The sequence below is a fragment of the Leptodactylus fuscus genome, chromosome 7, assembly GCF_031893055.1.
Source record: "Leptodactylus fuscus isolate aLepFus1 chromosome 7, aLepFus1.hap2, whole genome shotgun sequence".
NCBI classification, from domain to species: domain Eukaryota; kingdom Metazoa; phylum Chordata; class Amphibia; order Anura; family Leptodactylidae; genus Leptodactylus; species Leptodactylus fuscus.
The window spans coordinates 142,983,716-143,002,629 of record NC_134271.1 but is presented as its reverse complement, the minus strand read 5'-3'; the positions used below and the strand labels follow the sequence as shown (position 1 = coordinate 143,002,629).

Here is an 18,914-nt window from a genome sequence, read left to right as displayed (position 1 = left end):
CACCGCCATTTGGGTACACAGCAGGGCGCAGATGTGAAGGAGCGCTATGTGCTTTTGGAGTTCAGATTTAGATTCTTCGTTTTTGGACACCATGTCACATTTGCAAAGACCCTAAAATTGCCCCTAAAAAATGGGGTCACTTCTCGGGGAATTCCAGTTTACTGTCACCTCCAGGGCTCTGCAAAAACATCATGGACCAGAGGGTCCCTCTAACTCTGTAATCCAAAATCTAAAAAGTGCAATGCACCTTCCCTTCTGAGCCCTGCTGTGTGCCCAAGCAGCAGTTTACACCCACATATATAATTTTTTGCCCCTCGGGATGGCCCACTTAATAGTTTTAGGAGTGCAGGTCTCTGACAACACAAAGTGGGTGCAATGTATTGGGCACCGAAATGGCATATTTCTTTAAAAATTTCAATTTTCATTTTGTACATTAATTTTTTGGAAGAATTTTTAGGCTCAAAGTGATAATATGCCTTGATACATTCTTTGATGGGTGTAGTTTTTAAAATGGGGTCACTTTTGAGGGTTTTCCATTGTATTGATACTTTAGGGGCTCAGCAAATGCGACCTGGCACCTGAAAACTATTCCAGCCACATCTGCCCTCCAAAATCCAAATAGCGCTCTTTCCATTCTGAGCCCCACCATGTCCCCATACAGCAGATTATGGCCACATATGGGGTATTGCCGTGTTCAGGAGAAATTGTTTAACAAACTGTGGGGGGCTTTTTCTCTTTTAACCCCTTGTGAAAATGAAAACTTTGGGGATAAAGGGACATTTTAGTAATTTTTAACCTACACATCCCCAGGTTAGTAAAATCTGTGAAACGGCTATAGGGTCAAAATACTCGCTATACCCCTCAATGAATACCTTAAGGGGTCTAGTTTATAAAATGGGGTCATTTATTGGGGTTTTAAATTATTTTGGTAACGCAAATCTTGTTTGAATGCGCAATGGCCCTGAAACATTTGGAAGCAAAAATTGTGTCTTGAAATCCAGTTGGTGCTCCCTTCTTTTTGGGGCCTACCGTGCGTCCATACATAGGATTAAGGGCAGAAAGTGTACATTTTTGAACACGGGAGAAATGGGGCCATCTATTTTGGATGTTTTTCTTCATTTTCATATGTTGTTGTGTAAAAAAAACTGCCTTTAAAATGACTCTTTTGTGTAAAAAATATGAGAATTTTTTGTTTGACACAAATTCTTTTAAAATCTATAGGGTCAAAATACTCACTATAACCCTCAATGAATACCTCAAGGGGTCTAGTTTATAAAATGGGGTCATTTATTGGGGTTTTCAATTGTTTTGGTAACTCAAATCTTATTTGAATGCGCAATGGGCCTAAAATATCTGCAAACAAAATTTGTGTCTTAAAATCCAGTTGGTGCTCCCTTCTTTTTGGGCCCTACCGTGCGTCCGTACATAGGATTAAGGCCACAAAGTGTACGTTTTTGAACACAGGAGAAATGGAGTCATCTATTTTGGGGTGTTTTTTTCCATTTTCATTTGATATGTGCAAAAAAACTGCCTATAAAATGACACTTTTGTGTAAAAAATATGAAATTTTTTTGTTTGATGCTAATTTTCTCAAAACTTATGGGGCCAAAGTACTCACTATACCCCTCAATGAATACCTTAAGGGTTCTAGTTTATAAAATGGGGTCATTTATGGGGGTTTTCAATTGCTTTGGAAACTCAAATCTTGTTGAAATGTGCAATGGGCCTAAAATATCTGCAAGCAAAATTTGTGTTCTGAAATCCATTTGGCCCTCCCTACCTCGTGGGCCCTACTGTATGTGCGTACATAGGACTAAGGCCACAAAGTGGACATTTTTTAACACAGGAGAAGTGGGGTGATATATTTTGGGGTGTGTTTCTTCTTTTTGATGTGTTGTGTGCAAAAAAACTGGCTTTAAAATGACACATATTTGAAGAAAATGAAAATGTAATTTTTTTCATCATTTGTAATAATTCTTGCAAAACAATATTTGTTTGATCAAAATGCTCACTATACCCCTCAAAGATACCTGAAGGGGGCGAGTTTTACAAATTGGGTCATTTAATGGGAGTTTCTGTCATTACGCCACCTATTCCTGTCTGTAAACATAGCTTGGTACAGGGAAAAATCACAAACTCAAAATTTCCAAAATTTGCTTATAAACTTGAAAAACTTCTAAATTGTCTAAATTACTCAAATATGTTAAAATTATTTCAAATATGCTTGAAATACAAAAGGAACATTTGGAAGTATATAACTACTAACTTTTTTGCCCTGTATTATTGTGTATATGTGAGATATCGCAGCTAAAAATGGAAAACATTGAAAAATTTTCAAAATTTTCAGCATTTGCGAGTTTTTTAATAAATTTACGCAAGTTATATCAGTCTAATTGTACCTTCTCAGTAAAGTACAACATGTCACGAAAAAACAGTATCAGAATCGCTTGGATGCGCTATACTGTTACAGAATTATTCACTGATAAAGTCACACAGGGCAAATTTCCAAAATGTGGCTTGGTCATTAAGGTCCAAAACAGGCTGGTCACTAAGGGGTTAAAGTTTTTAGTTGCACTGTGTGAACACGGCTCTAGTTCTTAATTGGATTTGCACCACACCCGTCTTCTGCCAATGTTGCCTCTGTTCATTAAGTGTTTGATTTTGTCTTGCCTGTGATTGACAGCTTTCCTTCCTATCAGGTTCAGGGCGGGTTCTTCCTCCCCTATTTAGTCTTGGCTCACAGTCACACTGGTGCCGGTTATTGCCTCTTGCTTGCTGGTGCCTCTTGCTTGCTGGTATCTCTTGCTGTTTAATTACTTGTATTCTGATCCTTGACCTCTGGCTTCCCTACTGATTATTCTGTTGGACTCTGATTTGGCACTACATCGCTCTACTGTTACCGAACCCTGGCTAGCTGACCTCCCTTTGTTGTTGTTCGTCTTGTCTGCGTTTTGTGTTTCACGTATTCACGGAGGGACTGTCTTCGTGGTTGCCGCCTAGTACCTAGAATACGGTCTGGCAATAGGAAGGGAAAGTGGGGGGCTTCAGCTTAGGGCTCACTGTCCCTTGTGCCCCTTCCTCCAGGGTTCACCAGCAGCTTCTGGGGAATTATCATCTGGCTATTCCCTAACAATGTGTCTGCTATGTCTACATGCTCTGTTTGTCTATGTCTGTATTGTTACATTTTCAGACTCCACAGCGAGCAGATGAAGATATTGACTGCTGATAACCCCACAGAGGGTGGTGACAAGTAGATATGAAAGGGAGACATAAGTTCTTTCCATCATTGAATATATATATATGTGTGTTCTGGTGAATATGAGATGTACTTGATATAACATGTACATGTACTATGTACTCAGTGCTTATTGGTGCTTGTGTGTATCAAGTATATCACATGGGCTTTATACTTGTAATATAAATTTTTGTCATGGTGATCGGGAGATAGATTTGATCCCTTATTTAAGGCTTTTTAAATCATGCTGCTAGAGCCCCACATATGCATGAATAGCCTTTAAAAAGGCTATTCAGGCACCGTAAATGTTATATTAAACTACCCCCCAGTTTTAAAATAAAACCCTAAAAAAGAATGTGATCTACTTACGGATCGTGCACTGTGGGCGGGCATTCAGGGTGCGCCGTCTTCTTCATCCACGCCTCCTCTTCCTCCGATGCCCTCTGGTCCCGTCCTCCTCCGGCGCTCGCGAACTGACACTGATAAAGGCTATGCACGCATATGTGTGGCTCTATCAGCATGATTTTGCTGATAGAGCCCCTTTAATGAATTGTTTGTAATTCTGGAGTGTTTAGAAGTTGTAGAGAACTGAATTCACTTAGGATTGTATAAATAAGCTGTTGGGAAATGTAGTGGGGGGAGGAGAGCTCGCTCCTATCCACTGCCAGAAACCGCCAGAGTATGTGGTGGTGGTATTTTTAGGTCATTGTCTGAGCAAAAGTACCAAACATCTTTCAGATGAGCAGACCAAAGTGGTGAGAGAACTGCAGGTGCCAACCCCCCCATGCTCAGTTACATACCTTTTTGGTCATGGATCAGATAAACTGTGAATGGGCTTGTAAAACCTGTTTGACAAGGGCTTGCCTGACTATCAGAAACCCTTTTCAAATCTATGTCACTGAGGTGAAGGGACAGGCTACTGAAGTCCTCAGGCATGTTATAGTGCACGTTTGGATGCTGTTGCAAGGGGAACGCCCTCTTGTGTAAGGGTTGTACTCTCCGTAAAAAGCTCAGATGTTGTCCTAGACCACCCCCTGGTGGTATACAAACCACATGACATCTACGCAATCCTCACACAGGTAGACAGACATCATATTTCCTTGGCAAGACAAAGCAAGATGGAATTTGCGCTACAATCCACCTCAAACATCTAATTTCAGCGTTGTTTGACTTTTGAATCCTGTAAATCTTTTTTTTTTTTTTTTTTAATGTAGATTGTGAGCCCCACATAGAGCTCACAATGTACATTTTTCCCTATCAGTATGTCTTTGGAATATGGGATGGAAATCCATGCAAACACGGGGAGAACATACAAACTCCTTGCAGATGGTTTTTTGCCCTTGGCGGGATTTGAACACCAGGACTCCAGTGCTGCAAGGTTGCAGTGCTAACCACTGAGTGTGGCCCCTGAATCCTGTAAATCTTTTACCAGTAGGAGTTCATGATTCAAAGGGGGAGTAGATGATGAGATTTTTTTTTATTATTATTAATGAGATATTTTTAAACTCCCTCTCAGAAGAGGCGGCTTCAGTCATGTTACTGATGCCCCATTGGAGAATCCTGACTATGAGATGTTTGTGGATGGTTCCAGGTACCTAACAGAAAAAGGCAAATTTGTTACAGGGTATGCTGTAGTCACTATACATGACACCATAGTATAAGAAGCCCTTCCACCACACATGTCAGTATAAGAGGCTGAACTGAAAACCCTTATAGAAGCCTGATAGCACAACAAACATTTACACTGACTCCTGATATGCGTATGGCATTGTACATGGTTCCAATCACAGGGCAAACCAATTAAGAATGGAAACTTAGTGAGTCAGTTGATGGAGGCCATATTGCTCCCTAAGCAGTTGGCAATTGTGAAAATCAGAGCTCACACAAGGGGAAGAGACCCTGAGAGTATTGGAAAAAGCAGTGGTACTGCTGCCATGGAAGGGTCTCAACCTGGTGAGCAAAATGGATATTGACCTAGCAGACCCCAAGGGGCTGTACTCTAAGGTGACTGGTGAGGAAATTGAGAATTAGACAAAGGCTGGTGCCAGAGAATGTGAAGGAATGTGGAAAATGGGGGATAGATTGTGTCTGCCCGCAGCAGTATACCCCCAAATGGCTGGTTTGGCCCACGGTAAGGTGCATGCCTCTTGAAATGCCAAACAGGTGGTGGCAATAACTAAATCACACTTGCCAGTTGAAATGGATTAAAGTTGACTCAACCTCTGTCCTGTGTCCTTGTGTGTACCACATTGAGCATGGAGAAAAGAAAGAAGACCAAAGAACTGTCTGAGGACTTGGGAAGCAAAATTGTGTGGAAGCATGAGCAATCTCAAGTTCATCTCCAAAGACCTGAATGTTCCTGTGTCTACCTTGCGCAGTGTCATCAAGAAGTGTAAAGTCCATGGCACTGTGGCTAACCTCCCTAGATGTGGACGGAAAAGAAAAATTTACGAGAGATTTCAACGCAAGATTGTGCGGATGGTGGATAAAGAACCTCGACTAACATCCAAACAAGTTCATGCTGCCCTGCAGTCCAAGGGTACAACAGTGTCACCCCGTACTATCCGTCAGCGTCTGAATGAGAAGGGGCTGTATGGTAGGAGACCCAGGAAGACCCCACTTCTTACCCAGAGACATAAAAAAGCCAGGCTGGAGTTTGCCAAAACTTACCTGAGAAAGCAAAAAACGTTTTGGAAGAATGTTCTCTGGTCAGATGAGACAAAAAAAGAGCTTTTTGGGAAAAGGCATCAACATAGAGTTTACAGGAAAAAAAAGAGGCCTTCAAAGAAAAGAACACGGTCCCTACAGTCAGACATGGCGGAGGTTCCCTGATGTTTTGGGGTTGCTTTGCTGCCTCTGGCACTGGACTGCTTGACCGTGTGCATGGCATTATGAAGTCTGAAGACGACCAACACATTGTGCAGCATAATGTAGGGCCCAGTGTGAGAAAGCTGGGTCTCCCTCAGAGGTCAGGGGACTTGCAGCAGGACAATGACCCAAAACACACTTCAGGTCAGCACTAGAAAATGGTGGTGAGAGAAAGCCCTGGAGACTTGTAAAGTGGCAGCAATGAGTCCAGCCCTGAATCCCATAGAACACCTGTGGGGGAGGAGAGATCTCTTGGTGGTAGTTTGGAGAAGGCCCCCTTCACATCTCAGGGGGGACCTGGAGCAGTTTGCCAAAGAAGAATGGGATAAAATTCCAGCAGAGCCTTGTAAGAAACTCATTGATGGTTACCGGAAGCGGTTGTGCGCAGTTATTGTGTCTAAAGATTGTGCTACCAGGTATTAGGCTGAGGGTGCCAATACTTTTGTCTGGCCCATTTTTGGAGTTTTGTGTAAAATGATTAGGGTTGAGCCGATCTTGACTTTTCAGGATCGATTTAGAAATCCGATTTCCGATCATTTTTCATTCGAACCCGATCTCGATCCCAATTCCGATTCCAATGCAAGTCTATGGGATTTTTTTTTTCTAAAGATCGTTTTTTAAAAGCAAAAAAAAGGTACCCAAAAACACATACAAGTTCTTAGAATGCATAGAAACAGCAAGATACTTAAATGGCCATAAAAACATTGTTTTCTAATCTAAAAATTGAAGCACATGAGTCTCTGAAAAATTGTAACTTTAAAAAAATAAAAAATATGTGCAGGAGGAGCTACAAAAAATCGATGAGACATTTTTTAACAACATTGATTTCTTTATAATGCCAACAGTGTGCTATAGCCCTTCTCAATCCAGGACTAGTTCATCTTTATAAAACTCAGGCGATCGACATTGACAGTCGAGAGTCTTGTCCGAAGCTCTTGTCACAACACCACCTGCAGTGCTGAACAGTCGTTCAGAAAACACACTAGCTGCTGGACAGGAATGTAACCCCAGGGCATACTGGGCAAGTTCAGGCCACATTTCCATCTTTGACACTCAGTACTCCAGCAACTCTTGTGGTAAGATGTCTATGTGCGTTTTCATATAGTCTTGCACCTGCAACAAAAAATGCTGTCTCCGGTCTGATACCTCTACATTTAATGTTGGTGTAGTGGCCTCAACAAAGACAGCTAAGCACTAGCCATTAAGCCTACACTTCCCTTGCAACGGGCTGTGCTTCTGTCTCTGGGACCACCACGGCGTTGTGAAAGTTGTGCAGGAGTTGGAGATGATCTTGACTCACTGCTTTCTGTAGGAAATGTGTCCATTAAGTCGTCCAACAGTGTTTGATGATTCATATCGATATCCCTATAAGCCTGTGGTGTGATGGAAATGAAGCCCGGAACTTTATCCCTGAAGCGAGGATCAAGTAGGGTTGCCACCCAGTATTCAGGATCTGCCAGGATGTTTTTTACACGTTTATCTTCCAGAAGACAATTAAGCATGAAATGATACGTACCTGGTGGAGATTCATGACTGTCCAACTCATCTAAGCTGACTATAGTCTCTTCTGCATCCCCCCATCCACGCACAATGCCTGTTGACTGGGACTGCTGGAATGACTCCTCCACAGTGACATCAATCTCCTGATCCAAATTGTCCTCATCCTTCTCCTCCTCCTCCTCTGAATAAGTACCCACACAGGCTATTCGAGTCTGTGACCCAGTCTCCAACCATTGCCTGATCCGTCCTGACCTGGAGTCATGGTGGCCATGTTGGTCTTCCAAGTCCTGGCTGTCTTCCAAGAAAATCTCCTCTTCCTCCTCTGTTGGACATACCTGATCCCTCAAAGTTATGAGACTGTCCTTCAATCTGTACAAAAGTGGCACATTCATGCTGACGCTGGTGTTGTTTGTGCTGACCACTGTTGTTTGTGCTTTATTCTGGACACTGAAGAACCAAACAGACGTCATGCAGCTGTGCCCACTCCACAGCCATAAGATGGAGGTTTACTGGGGCAACATTTGTACTTCGGGCTCCTCTCGTCATCAAAAGATCTATTCCTGCTGGCTTCTGTTCGACAAACCTCTGCAACATATTCAATGTCGAATTCCGCCTGGTGGGCACATCACATATGAGCCTGTGAACGGGCAAGCGGTGTTTGCGCTTAAACTGAGCCATGAGAGATGAAGCTACCTTGGACTGCCGTATATGGGCACACAATGTTCATACTTTGTCAATCAGGGGTGCAAGATTGGGATAGTGTTTCAAGAACGTTTGCACCACCAAATTGAATACATGCGCAAGGCAAGGTATATGTGTCAATGGGAACAAATTCAGGGCCACCACCAAATGTCTACCATTGTCGCAGACCACGTTGCCTATTTTGAGGTCTAGCGGACCAAACCATAACTCAGTTTCAGCAATTATTGCTTCTTTGATGTTTTCAGCAGTGTGAGTCAGTTCCCCCAAACTAATTAATTTCAGTACTGCTTGCTGCCTTCACCCACTAGCACGACAATACAAATTAGGTGCATTTCCAGACCCATGATGTGATGGAAGTTCTGGTGTGGAACTCATTCCGTCCCCGGAACTCTCAGGAAATGAAGTTTCCAAATGAGTTGAAGGGGAAGTTGGACCCCCCAATAAATTTGAAAGGACCCTCCTTCGGGTTGGAAGAACAGACGACAAACTGTCGTCCATATTCTGACAAGGATCAAAAATGTTGACCCAATGTATGGTCAGAGATAGGTAATGGCCCTGCCCATGCTGGCTAGTCCACGTGTCTGTTGTCAAATGCACACATGCACTAACAGATTGCTTTAGGGCACGCTTTATCTGTTGCTTGACATGTTCCTGCAAGTCAGGGACCGCCTTTCGTGAAAAGTAATGGTGGCTGGGTACAACATATTGGGGCACAGCATGGGCCATCAGGGAGCAAAAAGCCTTTGATTCCACAAAGCGGAAAGGGACCATTTCCAAGGCCAGTAGTTTTGAAATACTGGAGGTAAGCAGCTTAGCACGCTCATGTGTGGCTGGATAGGTTTTTTCCTTTCCATTAATTGATGGAGGGTGGGCTGAATATTAGAGCCAGAAAGAGCGGAACATGTTGGAGAAATTGGCATGCGAAATTCATATGTGGCTCTTTGGCCAGTGGTTCCTGTGATTCTTTTATACAAATTGCTTGACTGGTGTCCAGCACTGCTGCCTGGCGCACATGAAGTTGGTGTGTATGTGGCACTGGCATTGGACAAGTAGATTGAAGAACTAGCCAAAGCTCGTGGTGGGTCAATGTTCACAGACACATCCCTCTCTTCACTTTCTTGTTGATTTAATATTTTAAAAAGTGATGGGTGTAAAGATTTCAAATGCCTAGGCATAGCATTTGTATTGAGGTGCCTAGTGTCCTTTCCTCGGCTAAGTGACTGCTTGCAAGTCTTGCATATCACCCTCGTTGGGTCATTTTCATCTTTGGTGAAATATAACTCCACAGTTTGTTTGGAGCCTTTCTTTTTCAGGTTAGCACGTGTAGGCGCTTTGGGTTACAGAGTGCCAGCAGGAGAAGCGTTTACTGGTGTTCGTGTTACAACTGGGATTTGTGCATTAATTGGAGGATGTTTTGGTGGCACTGGCAAACGAACTTTGAACCTCATCATCAGAACTAGTTCCCTGATCCTCTTCACGTGGAGACCAAGTTTTGTCAACATAGTCATCATCCACTGGCTCTTCTGAATAATCTTCCACACTAACACATGGACTGGCCTGGATGATGGTGAAGGAGCCGCATCTGGAATTTGTGTTTCATCATCATCAGATGGCGGCTGTATATCTGTGAACTAGGACATTGAATGATCAAATAATGCAGCAGATCCCTCAGCTTCTGCCAAATTTGTGTGACAGAGTAATTTAGAAGGTGGTGAACTGGATGCCCATTGAACATTTGGCACAGCAGATGACCCAAAGCTTCGTTCAGTGGAATATGAGGAGGAAGTCCTTCCAGAAGAAGATGCTTCAATATATGAAGTAATTAGTTGTCTGTGGACTGGCTTATCAGCATTCAGAATACCGGATTCGCCACACACACGCAATGCTAACGCCTGTTTTTTCCCTTTGCCGACAGGTGGTTGAGCACTGGCCAGAGCACCTTTGTTGGGTCCGTTTACTTTTTTATTTTGGGAGGGCATGTTTTTTAATATAATAGTAACTTTCAAGTAAAAAAGCAGATTTTATTTAGTTGAGTGACTGGAGAGTTCCCCTTTTTGATGGGAACAGCCTCTCCGTTTTTCAGGGGAAAAAAAGTATACTCTTTTCTCAAAGTTATTTATAGTCTGAAGACAGAGCTGCCTATTGGATGGGGACAGCCGCTGATTTTTCAGAAATAAACATATACGTTTTTCTTAAAGGTATATAGTCTGAGGACAGAGCTCCCTTCTTGACAGAAGAAGCTTTTTCTTAGTATAAGATTGAAAATGAGACCCTCACTAGCACAGCTAAGCACTTGCCTACACTGACCTTAGCTACAACTGAGCTCCTCTCTCTAGCTACAACTGAGCTCCTCTCTCTAGCTAGTATGTGCAACAAAATGGTGGCATCTGCATCATCACTGCTCTTATATAGAAGGGTGTGATGATGCTACCGACAACCAATCACATTGCTGCCCATAGCTAACATGGTGCCTGATTTTCAGGCATCATGTTAGCTTTTCCCACAATAATTGGCCAGTAGCAAAGCATTGTGGGAACATAACCTCCGACCTCGATCCCGCCGGAAAAGATCGGGATCGGAATATAGAACGCGATCATGAAATTTACTCGATCGCCGATTGGAATCCGATCTTTTCCGAACCTGATAGCTCAACCCTAGTCACCAGTTGTGTCCTTTGATGTGCAGATGGTGCCTGGACGAATAAAGTTACAATAGGAAACAAAGAAAATACATCTCCAAATTGAAAAAATACATACACATGTTTTATTAGAATAAAATTTACATGCAAAATTACATATACAATAAGATAAAAAGATTGACAGACATCAGCACAGGAATGTTCCCACAAGAGGTCAGCACAAAAATGGGTAATCACATCTCCTGGTAGTAAAGTATATAGTACATAATAACATACCTCCCAACTTTTGAAGAACCGAAAGAGGGACAAAATGTGCGGGGCAAATTTAGCCCTGCCCACTTTTGTGTTGACGCCGCCCATTCTAATTAATTTTTAATGTGCCCGCACGCTGTATAATCCTCTTACAGTCACCCGTAAATTATATGTCCCCCTTCTATCTCTCCCCCAGTTTCATATACACCCTTCATCTGCCCCCAGTTTTATGTCCCCCCTCCATCTCTGCCCTCAGTTTCATGTCCCCCATCTCTGCCCCAGTTTAATTTCCCTTCATCTCTGTCCCCAGATTCATGTCCCCCATCTCTGCCCCCAGTTTCATGTCCCTCCATCTCTGTCCCCAGATTCATGTCCCCCATCTCTTCCCCCAGATTCATGTCCCCCATCTCTGCCCACAGATTCATGCCCCCCCCTCCATCTCTGCCCCATATTCATGTCCCTCCATCTCTGCCCCCAGATTCATGTCCTCTCCATCTCTGTCCCCAGATTCATGTCCCCCATCTCTTCCCCCAGATTCATGTCCCCCATCTCTGCCCACAGATTCATGTCCCCCCTCCATCTCTGCCCCATATTCATGTCCCTCCATCTCTGCCCCATATTCATGTCCCTCCATCTCTGCCCCCAGATTCATGTCCTCTCCATCTCTGCCCCCAGATTCATGTCCCCTCCATCTCTGCCCCCAGATTCATGTCCCCACATCTCTGCCCCCAGATTCATGTCCCCCCATCTCTGCCCCCAGATTCATGTCCCCTCCATCTCTGCCCCCAGATTCATGTCCCCACATCTCTGCCCCCAGATTCATGTCCCTCCATCTCTGCCCCCAGATTCATGTCTCTCCATCTCTGCCCCCAGATTCATGTCCCCACATCTCTGCCCCCAGTGTCATGCCGTCCTCTCCTTCATCTGCCCCAGTTATACGTTCCACCTCAGTGTACACATTACACTTACCTTCTCCTCGCTTCCCCGCCGCTCTCTTCGCGCCTCTCTCTCTCGCACACAATTGTAGATGCGATGTGACGTCATCATATCGTGTCTACACAGCCAGTAGACCGCGTGCAGCGGCGAAGCAAGGAGCTGAACTGTGACAGCTCCTTGCTTTAGCCGGGTATGTGTTCAACTCAGATCTGCGTCCTCTGGATGCAGATCTAAGTTGAAATTGGGACATACCTCCCTCCAACCGGGACCGTGGGACACGTCACCGAAATCATGAATGTCCCGCGGAAATCGGGACTGTTCGGAGGTATGCATAATAATTATACATGGGATGTGTGACTCAATGTAAATAAGATGATATATATATACGTTATTAACTCACAACAAATGCACAAAAACCCAGCACTAGATGATGAATATAAGTGCCTACTGACGTAATTAATAGAGATGAGCGAGTAGTATTCGATCGAGTAGGTATTCGTTCGAATACTACGGTATTCGAAATACTTGTACTCGATCGAACACTACTAGCTGTTCGAAGTTAGGATTCAAAGCAGAACCAGAGTTGATTGGCAGAATGCTATACATTGCCAATCAACGCTGGTTCTTCTCTTACCTTTAGAAGTCTTCTCCCTGCGCAGCGTTTCCGCGTCCTCTTCCGGCTCTGAATTCACTCTGCTTAGGCATCGGGCCTGGGCAGAGCTGACTGCGCATACCCGATGCCTAGCAGAGTGCATTCAAGGCCAGAAGAGGATGCGGGGATGCTGCGCATCCAGCCCGACCCTCACTTATGGACTTGGTAAGTAGAATTTGATCGAATGTCTACCCCTGAAACAAGCATTTCCCCCCATAGACTATAATGGGGTTCTAAACCCGTTCGAACAGTCGAACAGTGAGCGGCTGTTCGAATCGGATTTTGAACCTCCAACATTTCAGTGTTCGCTCATCTCTAGTAATTAACAAATGGAATCAGTGGCGTAACTACCGCCATAGCAGCAGAGGCAGCTGCCACAGGGCCCGGGACATTAGGGGCCCGGTGACAGCCGCTACCGCTGCTATCATTATACTCAGGGGTCTTTTCAGACCCCTTAGTATAATGATCGGCAGCCCGGGAGAGGTAAGAAACATAAAAAACACTGTTACTTACCTCTCTACGATCCAGGCAGGCTTCGGCCTAGTCATCTGACATCTCATGACCCTGGCCTGCGTCGGGTCATGTGACGTCTGACGTCATTGAAGATGGACTACTTCGGCGGCTGACAGCGTAGAAGCCGGGTCCCCCTGGGTCTCTGAAAAGACCCCAGAGTATAATAATTGTTTATGGGTGTCCACGGTGGGACATAATACTGTGTGCAGGGGCCACTATGGGGATAATACTGTGTGCAGGGGCCATTATGTGGTACAATACTGTGTGCAGGGGCCACTGTGGGGTACAATACTGTGTTCAGTATTGAGCTGCAATACTGTGTATTTGAGCTGCTATACAGTGTTGTGAGAAACTTTACATAGTGACTTTCGGACAGAGGTATTTGAAGTTAACCCTTTCCCGCCAATGGCATTTTTTGATTTTCGTTTTTGACTCCCCTCCTTCTAAACCCCATAACTTTTTTATTTCTCCACTCCCAGAGCCATATGAGGTCTTAATTTTTCCTGGGACAAATTTTTCTTCATGATGCCTCCATTATTTTTTCTATCTAATGTACTGTGAATCAGGGAAAAAAATCAGAATGGGGTGGATTTGATGAAAAAATGCATTTCTGCGACTTTCTTACAGGCTTTGGTTTTACGGCATTCACTGTGCAACCAAAATGACATGCCCCCTGTATTCTGTGTTTCGTTACGATTCCGGGGATACCAAATTTATATGGTTTTATTTACATTTTGACCCCTTAAAAAAAATCCAAAACTGTGTTAAAAAATTATTTTTTGAAAAGTCGCCATATTCTGACAGCCGTAACTTTTTTATACGTGCATGTACGGGGATGTATAGGTCGTCTTTTTTTTGCGGGACCGGGTGTACTTTGTAGTTCTACTATTTTTGGGAAATGTTATTGCTATGATCACTTTTTATTCAAATTTTTATCAGAATCAAAACAGTGAAAAAATGGCGGTTTGGCACTTTTGACCATTTTTCCCGCTACGGCGTTTACCGAACAGGAAAAATATTTGTGTAGCTTTGTAGAGCGGGCAATTTCAGACGCGGGGATACCTAACATGTATGTGTTTCACAGTTTTTAACTACTTTTATATGTGTTCTAGTGAAAGGGGGGTGATTTGAATTTTGAATCCTTTTTATTTATTTTTTTTATATTTTTTTTTACTTTTTTTAAACTTTTTTTTTTTGCATTTATTAGACCGCCTAGGGGTATTGACATGGGTGGGCGGTGTCGCGGATTGTCAGAGCGGTGGGGGTCGGCAAACATGGCTGCTCCGGAGCGTTAAAGAGAGCCTCCTAGAGTATCGTTAAGGTGAGGGGCAAAGTGGTAAAGTATATGTATATGTGATTGTGTGGGGTTAGGGGCGAGGCTGTAGAGGGCAATATGAATTTTGTGGCTTGCTATGGTCCAAAGTGTGTGAGATTGCAGAGATGGTGGTGTGAGTTTGGGTTTTGTGGGGGTCCTGGCACAAACGTATGTGCGCTATTGTGACGAAAAGTAGCCTATTGCGCAATCGGGTGTATTAGCTATGTTTGTGGAAAATTTCAGCCAAATCGGTGGAGCGGTTTTTCCGTGATTGAGGAACAAACATCCGAACATGCAAACATCCAAACACACAAACCCACAAACTCACAAACTTTCACATTTATAATATTAATAGGATGTAATTTTATATGTCAATTTTATTCTAATAAAACCTGCATATATATATTTTTTTTAAATTTGGAGATGTTGAGTGTCTTGTTTATCTTATATTTTCTTTGTTTCCTATTGCGAGTATTCCAGAGGTAACAAAACGTACGTACTTGAAGGGGTTGAATACTATGGGGAGAATGTTCACCTGGTTTATGTAAACTATGTAATTCTCCCAAATTGTGCTATGTTGTTGTTAATATAACGTTAGCCTGAAATGGCATCATATCGTGTGGGGTAATGTGGGAGCAGGAACAGAGGAGGGTTTACTTTAGGTATAGTGATAGGTCTGTCTGTCTCAGCGATATATATATATATATATATATATATATATATATATATATAGAGAGAGAGAGAGAGAGAGAGAGAGAATGCACAGTGCCACTTCTCTAATCTTATATACTGGGTATAATTCTCAGTCCTTCTCTATTCAGTATATACGTATACTGCACAGTACCACGTCTCTAGTCCTGTATGCTGGGGTTAATTCTTAGCATCTCCTTTATTATTCTGTATATATGGACACTGCACAGTATCACTTCTCTACTCCTGTATACTGGTGTAATGCTCAGTACCTTCTCTCTTATTCAATATATGTATATATAGACACTGTACAGTACTGCTTGTTTTGTCCTGGTGTATACTGGTGTAATTCTCAGTATCTGCTCTTATTCTGGGTATATATATTTTGACATCATCCAGTCTGAAATATCCACAGAAGATCTATGATTAGTTCTCCAAGACGGCACGTACAACCTCCCTGCTGAGTTCTGCTAAAAACTGTCTGCAAGTACTGAGAAAAACTGATGGAGGCAAAGGGCAAAGGTCATACCGAATATTGATGGGATTTATAAACAATGAGAAAGAGAGAGAGAGAGAGAGAAAAAGAGACAGAGACTGCATATTCGATTGGAATTGAATACGTCGAATACCCGGATATTCGATCGAATATCTATTTGATGGAACGATGTTCGCTCATCTCTACTCACCATTACTGACCTCCAGGCTGACCTCAGGACTACGACCATAAATGGTTCCACACTGGTATTTTCCGCTGTCATGTCTTTGGGCAGAATGGATATAGAAAGACTTCTGAGTTTCCTTCAGTAATATATTATCTTTATACCAGGAATATGGCCCATGGTGATTCCCATCACAATTGATTGTTATGTTGTCTCCAGTGAAGATCTTTTTCCACTTTGGAGAGAAGGTCACTATGACTGAGGCAGAAGATCCTACAAAACATCACATTTATGACAACATGTAATGGAAATGACACAGACAGGGAATAATATCCAGTAATATCGATAGAAATGTATTCTTGTATGTTCTACAGAAGTAGAAGAAGCTTTGTAAAATATCCTGTAAGTGTGAACAGGTTTTTCTAATGTCCACCACATGACAATAAGGTAGATCACAAATAAATATTCACCAGAATTCTGGCATCATTTGTGGAAAAATATGGCGTCCGTGCTTTATACCTAATTTTCTAAGTGTTTTTCAAATTTTCTAGACACTCTCTAAGGGGCGCTCACACTACCAATGGAAGTCTGTTATGACAGGGTCTGTGACAAAAAAAAGAAGTCATTTGTATTCTATAGGTCGGTACGAGTCCAAGGATACCAAATTTATACAGTTTTATCTATAATTTAACCCATTAAAAATCATTTTCTTGGAGTCGCCATATTCTGACACCCATCACTGTTCCGTGTTTGTTTCCGTGTATGGGGATGTATAAGGGTCTTTTTAACTCTACCAGTCAGTACTGGGAACGTTGAGGATTTTCAAGAAAAGACGCTCTATAGAGATGAGCGAACAGTGTTCTATCGAACACATGTTCGATCAGATATCACGCTGTTCGCCATGTTCGAATCGAATCGAACACCGCGTAGTAAAGTGCGCCATTACTCGATTCCCCTCCCACCTTTCCTGGCGCCTTTTTTGCTCCAATAACAGCGCAGGGGAGGTGGGACAGGAACTACGACACCGGTGACGTTGAAAAAAATAGGAAAAACCCATTGGCTGCTGAAAACATGTGACCTCTGATTTAAAAGAACAGCGCCGCCCAGCTTTGCGTCATTCTGAGCTTGCAATTCGCTGGGGACGGAAGTTTCCCTCCATTTAGCTAGGGATTACATTCTGGTAGGTAGGGATAGAATAGGATAGGAAGGAGAAGACAACCAACAGCTCTTATAAGAGCTAAATTCCAGGGAGAAGCTTGTCAGTGTAACGTGGCACTGACGGGCTCAATCGCCGCAACCCAGCTTTCCCAGGATCCTGAATGGAATACACTGAACGTGTATTCCCGTATACCCTATATACCCCCGATCCACGTTCCAACGGTGTGCCCCGCCACCTCCACCCCAGAAACTAACTTGAATACACTGTAAGTCCCCTAACAATAGAATTGGGGCTATATACACCCTCAATTCTTGCTACTGCCATATAGTGCCAGGGTCTGACTGGGAATTCAAAGAATATATTGGGGTTACATACACCCTCAATTCCAGGGAGAAGCTTGTCAGTGTAACGTGACATTGACGGGCTCAATCGGCGCAACCCAGCTTTCCACAGTGTTGAGGATCCTGAATGGAATACACTGAAAGTGTATTCCTGTATACCCTATATACCCCCGATCCACGTTCCAAAGGTGTGCCCCCCCCACCTCCACCCCAGAAACTAACTTGAATACACTGTAAGTCCCCTAACAATAGAATTGGGGTTACATACACCCTCAATACTTGCTACTGCCATATAGTGCCAGGGTCTGATTGGGAATTCAAAGAATATATTGGGGTTACATATACCCTAAATTCTTGCTACTGCCATATAGTGCCAGGGTCTGACTGGGAATTCAAAGAATATATTGGGGTTACATATACCCTCAATTCTTGCTACTGCCATATAGTGCCAGTTTCTGAGTGGAAATTCCCCAAATAATTTGGGGATACATTCACCCTACATCTCAGGCTCTTGCCATATTCACCCAGGTTGTCAGAGCTGCACCAGCTCGTTCCTAGACAGCTCGGTCCAAAAAACCCATTACCTATATAGAGGATTTTGACAATGAAGACAACATGTTCTAAATCTAATCTGTCTGCACCTTCTCCTGAATTAAAATGAAGGCAGCTATTAAATTTCAAATAGCACTGCACAAAGGAAGATCTTATCAGCTTGTCTCACGACATGCTACTAAAAAGTGTCATTAGTGTATCTTAATGTAAATATAGTTGTAAGCTTGTTGCATTTTAGGCACTGCCAAGTTATTTATTACCACCCGCTCCCTTATAATGATGATGACGCCAAAGTCACTGTGGGTGTTCAGAGCTCACAGCTTTTGCTGACATTTGTCTTGCTCTCTGTCAGTACCAGCTGTCTTTTTGGATACTGTAAAGTTATGTTGACTTTATTAACAGCTATAGAAGCTTTAGCCAGGTTGTGACGGTGTGTAACCCCAACAACACTAAGTGAGATACACATTAATAGTCAGTCTATGTACGCTAAACGCATCACTTAAGTAATTTTTTTTCCTCTCCCCTAATATAAGAAAGGAACAGACATTAGACCTATACCGGGGTTCGAGGCCTGCAAAAATCCAGTGTTATTTGCTCTCTATGATGTGAAGTATGCGTTAGACTCTTGAAAAGCAACCCAACATGAAGTCAGCCATGTGTGCCAGTGTGTTACTTGGCATGCCTTTGCTGGCCCCAACTGTAAGGGTCACTTTCCATTTCCTCCATTTTCCACTCCGCTTCACACCATCTGTGGTGAAGCAATGGGATGCACTGAAGTGCACCCTCTAGCCTCGTGTGGGACAGGGACATCAGATGCCACTCCATCCCCCTCGTCTTCCTCCGCCAGCCAACGGTGCGAAGATGAGAGGAGTGTGCTCTGAATATTTTCTGCCTAGCAGAGG

At 43.2% G+C, this 18,914-nt stretch overlaps 1 protein-coding gene across 1 annotated transcript in view; it reads right to left on the bottom strand.

Moving 5' to 3' along the window:
- The window catches only part of LOC142213414 (high affinity immunoglobulin gamma Fc receptor I-like), a 52,414-nt gene that overhangs the window by 24,349 nt on the left and 9,151 nt on the right, over window positions 1–18,914 (bottom strand). The window contains exon 5 of the mRNA XM_075281731.1: window positions 15,988–16,233. Coding sequence (XP_075137832.1) covers window positions 15,988–16,233 — 246 coding nt within the window. The remainder of the gene's footprint in view (window positions 1–15,987; window positions 16,234–18,914) is intronic.